The sequence below is a fragment of the Nelumbo nucifera genome, chromosome 1 (assembly GCF_055504915.1).
Source record: "Nelumbo nucifera cultivar China Antique chromosome 1, China Antique-T2T, whole genome shotgun sequence".
Taxonomy (NCBI): Eukaryota; Viridiplantae; Streptophyta; class Magnoliopsida; order Proteales; family Nelumbonaceae; genus Nelumbo; species Nelumbo nucifera.
In genome coordinates, this window is record NC_142649.1 from 195460577 (window position 1) to 195474498 (window position 13922).

The 13922-nt window shown below is 36.0% G+C and overlaps 1 protein-coding gene across 1 annotated transcript; it reads left to right on the plus strand.

Moving 5' to 3' along the window:
* Positions 1-10713: 10713 nt before the first annotated feature.
* Positions 10714-13311, plus strand: LOC104602244 (small ribosomal subunit protein uS15-like). Its single transcript, XM_010265859.3, has 5 exons — positions 10714-10870; positions 10973-11045; positions 11134-11272; positions 11374-11560; positions 13010-13311. Exons 1-5 carry the CDS (start codon positions 10848-10850, stop codon positions 13041-13043), a joined length of 456 nt encoding a protein of 151 aa, XP_010264161.1. The 5' UTR covers positions 10714-10847; the 3' UTR covers positions 13044-13311.
* Positions 13312-13922: the final 611 nt, after the last annotated feature.

A 13922-nucleotide genomic window follows, 5' to 3' on the forward strand; every position in this document is an offset into this window, starting at 1 on the left:
GTAACAGTCTGGTCTAGGCCAAACCATTCCAATCCTGTTTGAGATATCCATGCGGGCGAGATTGAACCAAAACAACTTAAATTATGTGGGTTGAGAGTGGACCTATGTGTAGTATAAACCATGGTTTTTGAACCGCCGTTGACCCGAACGGTCAAACCGTTCGACCTAGGAACTGTCTAGGCAACTGGTTCCGTTTTACCCCAAACCCAATCTTTGGCCAAAAATCGTTGAATTAGTCAATGACCCATTGACCCATTCAACGGTTTTGGCCATTTTTATTTTTTATTATTTTTATAATTTTTTGTCAGAATGGGCCGCTTGTTTGAACTAAATGATTGAACCGTCGACCCATAAACTAATGGCCAAAACGGTTCCATTTTTGGGTCGTTTTTTAAAACCATGGTATAAACTATGAACCCGACTTATATTACAAGTCTTCTTTACCTCGTGAGGAGCTACAATGTTTGATAGTGAATGCAACAACGATGTTTGGGCAATAAGACCCCACACCTTGGCACAAAATGTACCATGTCGATGCTAGAAATCCTCCCAGAGTCCATTTTCAACATGAATCAGTGGAAAAAACAAAAAAGCGAACCACAAGAGGATTGATTTTAGCATTTTTTTTGTTCCTTACATGGATACTGTGGATGCTGACAATACCCTCCCAGAATATGTTTTCTACATACAAATTGCGAGAAAAGTAACAACCAACGAAATAAGAGATGATTTATTTCATCGTTTCCCTTGTCTAGATCATAAAAAGTGTAACCAAATAGGTCAAAAATCACAAGTCAATAACCATATGGTCTCTAAAGTTAAATGTATTACAATGTTAGGGATGGCAATATCCTCGTAAAATCGGGGCCCCACCCCAAATGGGATGGGTTTTTCCAACCCTAAATGGGGATGGGGCAAGGATGGGTTTTGTATATAATTCTCCGGATTTGCTCCAAATCCAAAGGTAAATTAGTAAAATATCTCTAGGTTTAATATTGATATTTAAAATATCTCTAAGTTTTCCCTAAATTCTTAAAACCCTAGGATCCCATGATTTCATTTTTGAAGTACCCCTAAAGTTTTATAATTCAATTCCTAAAATACCCCCAAATTCTTATATCCTATGTATAAATTGCCTACAAAATAGATAATTTTTAAGTAATTGCTTTGGAGTGGAAAAAATTCGGGAATTCCCTGTCCTCCACAGTGAGTGGATGCCCCACCCCACCACTGGGAACGAGGTGGGGACGAGGCAAAGTATCTTGGCTATAGGGCGGGGAAGGGGAGGAGGTGTCCCACCCCATTGCCATTCCTATACAATGTGTCCATGCATATCATATGGTTTATGTAGTATTCAGGGTCACCTTGAAATATTTTGAATCAAGTTTATTTAATCGCTTTAAATGATGACAATCGTGTTGATGTATTGGGCAATGAAACTGAAGAAACTTAAAAAAATGAAAACAAAGTATCGAACTATCTAGATGCCTCATACTCTATCTCGACATCTTGATACTTTATTTATTTATTTATTTATTTTGCTTTATATGATTTATTCACAGTATTGACACATGCATTCATGTCAAAGGGTGATCACTCATGTTTTTCCTTTTTCTTCAATAAGGATATTATCTAAAACTCACCATAACTTTTTTATATTTCTTTTAAACTTACCATGACTTTTCAAAACCTCTAGAGAGCCCCTTGTTTATTGTCCAAAACTCACCTTTTGTTAAGATTTCCGTTAGTGATCATTAATAGAAGTTGTCCATGTAAACATTTAAGTATTTTACATGACCAAACTACCCATGAGTGGTCATTCAAGCTTATCAAAAATTTTTATGACAAAATTACCTCTGACTTGAACTTGGGCCCACACTACTCCTGAAGTATTTAATAATGTTGATTGGTCATTTTAGGGGTAATTTTGTCATAAAAATATTTAATAAGGTCGAGTAGCCATTTTAGGGGTAGTTTGGTCATGTAAATTACTTAAATGCTTACATGGACAACTTCTATTAATGGTCACTAACGGAAATCTTAACATAAGGTGGGTTTTGGACAATAAAGCTCAATGACAAAGGGTCTTTGGAGGTTTTGAAAAGTTAGATAAAAGTCACAGTGAATTTAAGAGAAATGTGAAAAAAGTCATGGTGCGTTTAGACAATATCCCTTTTCAATATGCTAAACACATGCCTTGGGGTTCTGATGTATAAAGTCAAAGAAACCCTTTAAATTCCTATATATAGTATACATGTCTTAGGATACAGTACCATATGTATTGATATCATAGGGAAAACTTTGCCCGTTGGAAATATTTTTGGGTATGGGTGTGGGGTAAAAGAGTAATTGACCTAAATATTCTTAGAACAAAAAGACAAGTAGGGTTTGAATGGGTTGATGTTACATGTAGAAGAAACTTCAACAACCTAGAGTGTTGGCCTCCAACGTCCAAGATTTTTATGGATACTTTGAACATTGTTCATGGAGCTATACAATAGAGGTTGCTCATCCCTCTTACATGATTCTACTTCTTTTTAGTTCCCACCCTTTACATGGATGATTAAAGAGTGAATTTCCATCAATTTCCTTCACAGAGAAAGCAAGGAAATGGTAGAAGACCAAACTAGAGAAGAAGAGATCATTGGAAGCTATTGCCCTGGTTTCAAGAGGAAAAACATCCCAAACTATGGTACTGTTTAACAAGTCTTATAAGGAAGATCTTCCAACAACCTAGATGGCCAAAAGATGTAATGAGCTTTTGGGATCTTGTCTTTAAATATCTAAACTGTTTGGTAAGTATCCTAGCTTACCGCCATGATCTATATAGCTATTAAATGAAAGATTTTAGGTGCAAAAAGATAGAGAGCTTCAATTGAAGCTTCTAGATTTTTTGCCATTTTTTACTTCCATGAGCTTTTTAGGACTTAGGTCTTTTTGACTTTTAGTCTTTCATTGTGAAACAAAGAAATGCCAAATTTTAGTCTTTCCAAGCTTTGAAAAGCCTGAAAGACTACATGAAAACACTTTCCAAATGCCTCCTATGTGGCTATGTCTATAGATGAGTCCAATCTAAGTTCCAATATTGTTGGGCATATTTGGGTTTGTTTGAACTTTGAAGCTCTTTTAGACATGTTGTAGGGGATAACTCCAATGGTATTTGTGCATGCAAAGTCTTTTATCATCATATATATTCAAAAGGGATAATGTTATCTTTGAACTAGAATAAAACATTTAATGTTCAACTTTCTCATTCTTCTTGTGAAGAGGTTCACTCCCTTGTGAAAGAATCAGGATTTGCTCCTCACAGTGACCATGCATTAGAAACATCTCCCTATGAATAACAGCATACAAGGATGGGAGATGTTCCCAATGTACAGCTAGGACATGCTACGAGGTTGGTGTGAGAACTGAGAAGCATCTTATGGGGAGCAAATTCAGACTCCTTGTAAAGAGGGAAAGTTGTTGGTTGTGGGCCTACTCTCTTGTGATCCCTAAATAAAATAGGGAAACTTCAAAGCCAAATCTCCTACCAACAAAATGCATGCCAATATCCTACCAACATGATCTGACACTACACACATCTCATACATAACAGGCCCCACTTTTATGGTGGGTCTCAATATCATGGTTAGTAATATCATGGTGAGACGTGGTGGGTCTCAATTCAAGGTTGTTTGGATCTTTCTCTATTGTTCGAAAAATAAGTCAGATTTTTCAGACATAGTGATGCTTAGATGTGTAGGTGCTATAAATTATAATTGTTTTGAATCAATATGGAGGATATTTTATTGGACAAAGTAGGGAAAGAGAGGAAGTAAAGAAAATGAGGAGGCCCGAACAAACCATCAAACATAACAATATAATGCAAATTTGGATTCTTCAACCTGCATCCACATCTCTCCCAAAAATTTGGATCTAATAATTATATTTCTGGAAAATACAGTTTTAATATTTGATGTTCATTGAAATAATATATTCAAATGTTTTTAACAAGCCTACTCTTCAAGACTAAGTGATCTATGATACATCAAGCATCAAGGGCTATAATCCACATGAAGAAGGAGACCTTAGATGGGATAAAAGCCTCAGATATCCATTTGCATGGAAAAGAATCCAAAGTTGGGAACAAGAGGAGATTCTCTTCATTTTTTTTTCGATCAGTAACAAGTTCATTCATTTAAGGAAGTGAAAAAATTTCATATTTGCTTGTTCATTCTCCTCATCATAATTACTTTCATTAGCTTCATGAATGTCATTACGATGTATCGTTGCATTCATAAATCGAAAGATGATATTTTGCAAGATAGGAAATTTTCCATTCAATATCTCAAAACACATCTCTATAACATTTCTTAATGATGAGTGTTTGTAACTAAATAATTCTTTCTTCGGCTGAAATCTTTTTCTTTGCCCTCTAAATTCATTTAGATGATATCGTTCACCAGAATAAGGTATTAGATATCTAGGCCCACTAGGGAATCTAGAATCCACAAGATAATATTTCCCTACAAAAGCTATATGCAATTAAATGCATTAAACATGAGTAAATATATTTGTACTAACTAACAATATCGAAATAAATTACCTGTAGGAGAATGTGGGAATTCAAAATGTGGTCGAGAAAATAAATTTTGCAAATACCCTAGAGTCATGGGTAAATCCTTCCCAGCCCATGTAAACGAAAGTAAATTTCATGTCAAACAAGCATACAACCAATATATTTATGGTGCATTGTGACTTTCTCCCCTTATATGGGATTTTTTCGTCCAAAGGAACCCACTCACTTATATGAGTATCATCAATTGCCCTAATATAATCCAAAGTGGTCATATACATGGTCAATATATAAATAATACATGACATATATAGATATATAAGACACTAATAAATACCTGAAACCATGTGTTATATTTCTCCAAATGTTTGATATGTAGTTGCATTTATTCAAATGATGGTGGTCAAATCAACTCTCTCACAAGCCCACGAATTGCTTTGCAAGTCCTCCTAAAGTGAGTACTAATAGTACTTTTGGAGTATTAGAACTCACTTGCAACCAACTAATATCTTTCATTGTGACTAACAGTCATAAGAAAAATATATAGCAAATTATTCTTCCTCTGACTGTTGATAAAAGCCATAGTCTCTCAAGAGATTAGCAAGATTTTTAATACATGTCTCTCCATCCTAAATGTACCATACACCTTATCAGGATGCTCTAAGTCATTCAAACGCCATCAGTTCCCTACCTAGTCCTTTTCCTTTTCCTAAGAGAAGTGGGGAGTAAATCAGTCATTATAAGCCTGTCATTTTGTTGGTTAGTATCAATTTTAGACTCAACAACAGGGGGTCGTAAGTGTGGATGCATAAGGCATATGAACATCATTGGGAGAGAGATTAACAAATGGATTTGGAGTCTGTGAGACATAATCATTCTCGTCATCTTACGATGCTTCGACATTCCCTATAGATGTATTTCCTATAGAACCAGTTCTATAAAAGATGGTCTCCAACTCCTCTAGATAGGGTCAATCATTTTTTCTTTATCTTCTTTGCCCACTTATACTTTTACATGAAGTATAGTAGTTTGATGTTAGCATCTTATTAATTGAAATCCCTTAAAACACAAATAAAAGGGATTTATAATAACTATACCATAATTAAAAAGTTTCAAACACTTTCACTAGCAGTTGTTTTTTTGTTAGTGAATCTATTGTAACTCCTATATGGTTGCATATTTGTTGGTAGTTGTTAAATCGCGTTTTCAAGTGATGGAATTTATTTTTCGAACTAGTCACGAGTATATGCCTTATTGTGTGTGTTGTTGAGTTTCTCAACAATATATTTCCAACCATCATTGTTAAATGTTGAAGGTTCAATGAAAGAGAAAAAAGAAAATGAGAGACAAGGAGGGCTTGAATTTAGGTTTTCTTTTTCTGCTCAGTTCAACCACAAATGCCAACATCTTCATGCCCATTAACGTTAGTCAATTTTTTCTAGAAACGGTGTGGTTGTCACTCATTGGCAAGTTTACTCATTCCATGAACCTACGGGTTCACAAAACACAAAGTGAAACTCTTTTCTATTAGATGTATCAATACATTTTAACTTTGGATTTGAAAATGTGTCACTTGTATGTAAACAAGAAGACCTCATGGGTCATTAGTTCAATCAAGTGGTTGGGTTGTTTAACTCGTGACCCATTAGAACTTTTTTGCATTGTCAATGTATGAATCTATGTAAGTCATTGAGGTATGTAAAATGCTATGAATCCATGACCCGTTGACATGTTCAAGAACTATATGAGTGATTCATGTGTAAAATGCCAACTTAGCACAAACATTGGCATCATGATTGGAGCCACACTGGTGTGTGAGATACACCATAAGTGGTAGAAGTGCAACTCAGGTTGGTTTGAGTTATTATTTTACATTGACTTGGGTCCATTCAAATTTTGACAAAAGCCTAATGCAAGCCTACCTAAGTTGTACACCTAATAAGCGCCATGCCATGCTTAGGCTTAGTCATGCTTATATAAGATTATGTTTGGTTTGAAGATAAAAAGTAGGGAAAGGAAAGGAAAGGTAGGGAATTGTAAAGGTTTTCCTACCTTTCCTTTCCTTTCCCTGCCTTTTCTTTCAAACCAAACATAGCCTAAATGAACCATATTTCTTCTTGAGAAAGTTGTGTTCAAGGCCTATTTATTGGTTCTATAGCCATGGATTGTTGATTCCAGTAATACCAGTGTATTCGTGAACTAGATGAAACATGACGAACCGAACACCCCCTTAATGAATACATTAGGAAAAAAATGATTTATAAAAAAGAACCAAAAAACAAATGGATAAATTTACGAATAACTAATAGGTAGATTAATGCAGTGATTTTTAAACAAAACCATAAACCTTACAAAAAAAGGCATATGCCATGGTTCAAAACCGAAAGAAGAAAATTAACCATCAATTGAACCAACTTTTAAATCCAACCCATTTCTCATAGTCATTATGTTATGAAAAGCCCAACCCAACCCTAAAGAGGCCTTTAGTAACACAACTTTGGCCCTTATGCTTGTTTTTATAAGATTGAAAGGGGCTACACATGAGGGGGGTTAGCACATCCCCAAAAGTCTCCGAAAATAATAACATTAAGGTCCTAAGAAAGAGCCCCAGGGTTGACAATTAAAGGTCTATTCTTGTTCCTTTGCACCCCATTGGCTGACTAGCCAGCATGCAAATTGATTTGCTTTTGGTAAGCGTAATTGTAGCTAATTCCAACCTCACACATCTTTATCTCCAGGTAGTCACTAATGATGTTCTTTAATCTACAAGGCAAGTCAAGAACTTGTTGTAAACAAAGAATAACTAGTTTGGAGTCTCCCTCAAGAGTGATGGGAGAACCCTTGAAATTAAGATCCATGTTTTAGGCATCCAAAGCAGCCCAATCCTTAGCCATATTAATTGTTGTTATCCCTACGTTATACATTTTAATGTCAAGAATTTGACCTAGATGATTCCTCGCAATACTACCTATTGGGCATTTCCTTAAGGTGTTGCAATAAACATCAAAATTTATATATATATATTTCCCCCTCTCCTAGGGAATTCCACCAAACAAGCTTCCAAACTTTAGTCTCCTCCTTGCCCTCATTCCTGATGGAAAGTGTTGTAAATTCTCTATACACGTACATAGCGGGGGGAGGGGGGGGGGAGGGATGATAGCATTTTTAAAAATCCAAGGGTTTCTACTTTTCCACAAAAACCATGGAATAAAAGCATTTTTTTTCCTTTTTGTTGGTCGCATCCTCGTGATTATTAGTGATGCTGCCTGGAGCCAGCTCAACCATAACCCGAACAAGTAGTATCTATTTTGCCCCACCAAACTGTCTATAAATCATAATCTTCCTTTGGAACTATGATGCAAAATTCATCCAAGTTTGCCTAGCTATGATGCAACTTTTAAAAACATGATCAATATTCTCCTCTTCACCACAATGGGTGCACGATCCATCAATATTGATTCATTTTCTTCTTAGTAGATCGTTTGTAGGCAGTCTATTGTTGAGAAAGGATTACAAAAAAGTTCTATATTTGGGTGGACACTTAAGCTTTCATACATTAGTATTCCAATCAAAGATTGAATCCATGTTGGTCTTTGAGTTGCATTTAGCAGCATATGCCATTTTAACCGAGAATGAGCTTAGCCTCTAAATAAATTTATCTTATTTATCCTCTTTAGGAATGTATATGGATTTTCCTCTCTATGTCTATAACTTCACATACAAGCATATTATTATTCTCACTTACTTCCTGATCAACCATATTATTAAGAGAATAATCACCCACCCAATTATCTTTCCAAAAGTTTATAAAGTTTCCATTGCCCACAACCCAACCACTTCCATTTTTTAAGGAGCTCTCTCATAGAGAGGATTCCTCTCCAAGCCCAAGAGATTCTCTTTTTGACATCCACATTCTAAACGGTCTATTTCTTAAGGTATTCATCCTTTATAATCTTAAATCATATGTTGTCCTCTTCTTTCAAGATCGTCCAACCCAGTTTTGCCATATTCACTTCATTAATCCATTTCAGTTTCGTCAGACATAGACTTCATCGATTTTTGGGGATCACACCCGATTCCACTTAATGAGGTGAATGGGGTTTTCCTCTTGAATTTTTCCACAAAAGGGTTGTTGTTTTCTGTCAATCTCTTCTAAAACATTGTTTATGATCCTAAAGGACCTCATAATGTACTGGGGTATCATATTAATTGTTGCATTCAACAAAGTAGTTCTCCCTACAAGAGAAAGAGTGTTTTTCTTCTAATTTGCAAGTTACTTGAGATTTTCTCATTCAAGTCAATAAATGTCATTTAGTTACTCTGATGGGAGCCTTGCGCCAACTATATTTGTGTTGCACTCCATTATAGAATGCAAAACATATGGACATTTCTCCTCAACTATTGATTGGTAAGGCCAAAATGGAATGCAAAGACTACATTAACTCCTTGGATAATCTGAGTTATTTTTCTTATCCTAGGACTGATGAGTTGCAGGTTTGGTGGATGAAGCCAAGTCATGAAGAGTTAAAAAAATTAACTTTGATAGGAAGGATAATGGGAAGTGTGCAATTGGGGTGATTGTTAGTGACTGAATAGGAAGGGTGAGATGCGTGCATTGCAAGGATATTGGGAGTTGTTTGATTAATGAAGTAGAAGCCTGGTGACACTCAAGATGCACAAGATGGCTATTAGGGTGATGTTTGGCATCGATGATGATTTCTTCTAGCCGATTATCCCAAAATTGGTGATTTCTGGAATCAATAATTTTTGAAAAATCATCAAAAATTGTTGTTTGGTATCATTTATGTCATGTAAGCTGAATTTTGAGAAATTGGCTTTGAGTTTGTTTGGTATTAAGGGTCAATTATTTTTGTATTAGAGTTATTATTCAATGTCATGTTGGATGCCATGTCATCCTAAAAAAATCGGAATCAATTAAAAATTAGTAAATCACCAAAAAAGGTGATCCCTTAAAATGACTTATTTCAATAATCGATTTTGGCTGATTTCCCAGAAATCGGCATAACCAGCCAACAAAATAAGAAAAAAAAAACATTGATTCTTTAAATTCTTATGTGGATCCTATGTGGCACCGATTTATGAGAATTCATCATCAATTCCAAACATCACCTATGTTTGCGGTTTGCTCACTCGAGGTTATGTATAGAAGGTGAGTCCAAATAGGGTACAAATGGATCATATCATGATGTGGTCCTATTTATTCGAATTTGGATCACTCCTATTCAGATCTTCGGATTGGAAAAAATGATCCAATCAGGAATCGAATTAGATTCAAATCACCCCCTTATTCGATCCAAGAAGATCCAATCCTATGTATATTATATATTTATATATATATATATATAATATGTTATTTATTTATTTATAAATATATTTTTATAAATTTATTATATTATTTATTTTTTATAAAAAACATGCATATATATTATGAAAATAATTAAAAAATACTTGTATTTTTTTGTTTTTACTTTATTCAAATTAATATATTTTTTAAAATAATTTATTAATTTTTAAAGAAAATAAGTTAGACCGGATCATATTTGAAGATACAATTTACCGATAAAATTCGAATTTAAATCGATTCCTATCAGACCCGATCGAATATAAATAGTATCAGATCGAATTCTATACCCTAATTTGAATCCGATACGATTTATTTGCATCCCTAATTCCAAAATTATTATTTGAAAGAGAAGATCCCGTGGAAGGTTGTTTGTCCGAGAGTCACAGGATCAGTCAACACAAAGCGCTATGAGTTTCATACCATCATGTTCTAGGTGAAGCTAACGCAGCTGATTGGTTGGCCAATATCAAATATGGGTCACGACTCACGACACAAGTGCCTCCCGCTTACATATGGACATGATCGTCAATTTTCTACTTTCAAAAGGTTGTAAAGGGAAAGTCTGCAAATTAAAAGGTGATTCGTTTGAATCAAGAGCTGCGATGGAAAAAACCGAGGGCCCGCAGGCCACAGCCTAGGTGCCAATCGATAGAATCGCTTTATCAAACCAAAAACGGGAAATTCCAAATTAACGGCTTCCGATCCGGGTCTATAGTTTAGATTATAAAACCGGGTCTTTTACATTGGTCATTCTAGGCTTCTACGATGCCGTCGATGGGGTAGATTCGGGATAAGTAGGGTTTGTAGACGTTACGATATAAACCCCAAACATCGATTCAGAGGCTTAGGGTTTCTGGCTCGTCTCAGAAGAAGAGTGAAAGAGGTAAGAGGGAGAGAGACAGCCGCAACTCCAACGCCGTCACCATGGGTCGTATGCATAGTCGCGGGTAAGCGTCTCTGTCCTTTCGCAGGTTCCAATGGCGATTATTCCCAATCTCTCAGCTTTTCTGATTCTTTTTCTTTGTGGGCTTGGTCGTTGTTGTTTACAGTAAGGGTATCTCTTCATCGGCTCTGCCGTACAAGAGGACTCCACCCTCTTGGCTGAAGATCTCTGCTCCGGATGTGAGGAACTCTAAACCCATTTCTCTAGAATGATATCCTAATATTGATCGCATATTCTGATTCGAACAATTCGGTTCTAACCTTTCAGGTTGAGGACAACATCTGCAAGTTCGCGAAGAAGGGTTTGACTCCTTCTCAGATCGGTGTCATTCTTCGTGATTCCCACGGTATTGCTCAAGTCAAGAGCGTAACTGGGAACAAGATCCTGCGTATCCTAAAAGCTCACGGTGAGTCTTACACCCCTCCCCCCATTTGATTCCAGCTTAGAGGCTATGATTCTGGGATTATCATAAACTGATGGTTTAATCATTTTTTGGGAAATGACTAGGGCTTGCCCCTGAAATCCCTGAGGATCTGTACCACCTCATCAAGAAGGCCGTTGCCATCCGGAAGCATCTTGAGAGGAACAGGAAGGATAAGGATTCCAAGTTTAGGTTGATTCTGGTCGAGAGCAGGATCCACCGTCTTGCTCGCTACTACAAGAGGACAAAGAAGCTTCCACCCGTTTGGAAATAGTAAGTTTCTTATATATAACCATCAAGTAGCTGTTCCATTTTTTCTTATCCGTGAATTTCTACTTGGTTGTTGATTCTTTTTCCTTAGTCTGTTTGATAGGTCTAGTGTTCATCTAGCAAGGGTTCCTCCGAATTTTTAACATGTTGTCAAATTGTTTATCTGATGAGCTTCCTTATGCTGCTCTGTAAATGATGTGGGTGTGGTTAATGCACAAATAGGATATCAACAATTGAAGCTTTTTTAAATTTTTATACAAAGAAAATGAGTTTAAAAGTGGAAAGTGGAGATTGCAGATCAATTATCTTTTTGGAGGTTCTTATTTTTTGAGTTCTTACTTCATGGGTTATTGGGAAGGCGTGGGAAGGATGCCCTTCCTAATGGGAACATGTTAATTTTCTGATAATCCCACATTCGAATTGTGTTTTTTCTGTCTTCAATAGAGATTTTACTACTTAATCTTGCCGTATGTAATTGGAGTGATGAGTGCAAATTTGCAGGCTTTAATGTTAGAAAAAAAAATTACAGGCTTTAATGTTTCAATGTACTCTTACGAGCATTTCAATCTTTCAACCTCATATATCTATTACATGTAAACCCGTTTAGGTTTGTATGCAAAAGTGTGTTTGAGTTGTATGCCCGTTTAGGTTTGTATGCAAAGGTGTAAATACTATTTGGGTTGTATGCCTGTGTATGGAACAATGCTGCAAGAATTAGAGAATTATCTTTCTGCCTGTAGGCAAACATGTTTCTGGTGTGACCATCAAAAAACTACTGATGTAAAAATATAGTAATAGAAGAAAAGCATAACAAAGTGGACGTATTACTATAGTTTTGTATTAAATTAATCATTCATATAGAATTCGTAATTATAGAATCTGTTTTTGGCTATACTACTATCAAGTAGATGAGAGATGCAACAAGACATCATGGATTTACAATGTATATTGCATCCCTCGTGGTGATGCTAAATTGTATAAAGAACCAGAATAATGATGTAAGGGCTAAGATGGACTTGAGTCTTTACACTAAAAGATGAAAAAGTATGGACCTGGGAACACGTCTAAAGAAAACATTTACTACCATTAGAACAGTTTATAACTACTCCATATGTTTTTGAGTCTAGCGTCTTGTACATGTGGAAAATGATCTAAAGTTTCACTTTTGTTACTTGATGACATTCTATAAGAATAAATTGTACATTTGGTGTTTGTTCATGTAAATAAGAAGAAAAAGAAAATTGTGAATTAAAAGCTTTCCTCAAAACACCAACCTGAATTGTAATAATGTTTGTTTGTTTCTTTCTTTCATGGTGAAATTTTGGATCCCTGTTTATTTGTCCAGCATTATAATTTTCATGGCTCATGTTAATTCCTACCATCTACAGCTTGTAGTTTCTGTTTCATTGTGATCCGAGATGAGAAACTGATGGCATGCTATTTTTAATGCAGCGAATCAACCACTGCAAGCACTCTTGTGGCGTAGTGGATATTTTTTTTGTGCTGATGGGAATTCTATGGACGCCGTAGACTGCAATCACTTTAATTTAGAAAGTTGATGTGCTGTTGAAACCGAAAGGGTAGTTAGATTAGAAAGTTAGTTGTGGCAACTTCTTTAGGATAAGAAGAAAGATTTTGATTTTTATGAACTAGCTGCTGCTATATGCATTCGTTATTTTTGATCTGCTTTGATAAGGTTCTTTCGAATTTTGAAGTTATTTATTACCCAACGAAGGTTTAAAATTTTGAAGTTATTGTGAAGGGTAATGCTAGGGGAGATTATAAATTATTGTTGCTGTAGTAAGTAACGCATGACACTTGGGAAGGTGGAAGAATCAATGTAAATTCATATATTCGAAGTCCCCTTAGCGTGCCCTGAATGGCGGGCTTTAACAGAATGCAACCCTGACCGACGGTCCTTCAATTGCACACTCTTCGTCTGCCATGTTTGCTGAAGTAGGGGCACACGATGTAACAACTAGGCTAATGAAACGTAGCTTGGGGTGGTAGTTCGATACTATCAATGGATTGGAGAAGTTGCGGATCTGTGCTTTCTATCAACCCTGACTGACGGTCCTTCAATTGCACTCTTCGTCTGCCATGTTTGCTGAAGTAGGGGCACGCGATGTAACAACTTGGCTAATGAAACGTAGCTTGGGGTTGTATCTCGATACTATCAATGGATTGGAGAGGAAGTTGCGGATCTGTGCTTTCTAGTTTAAATTTTTAGGGTAAAATGCAAAAATCTCCCCGGAAGTTTTCCACCATCTGAACAAACCTCTCCTTTAGTTTCACTTTAACAAAAGAGTCCCTTAGATTTTTAAAGAATTTGACACCCTTCTGTCACTGATCCATATGGAAAACG

What these genes read in the sequence shown, in the direction of transcription:
- LOC104602244 (XM_010265859.3), top strand. Translation starts at nt 10,848, where the DNA reads ATGGGTCGTATGCATAGTCGCGG. An exon ending in TGAAGATCTCTGCTCCGGAT is followed by an intron (nt 11,046 to 11,133) that starts GTGAGGAACTCT and finishes CTAACCTTTCAG; the next exon opens with GTTGAGGACAACATCTGCAA. An exon ending in CTTCCACCCGTTTGGAAATA is followed by an intron (nt 11,561 to 13,009) that starts GTAAGTTTCTTA and finishes TTTTTAATGCAG; the next exon opens with CGAATCAACCACTGCAAGCA.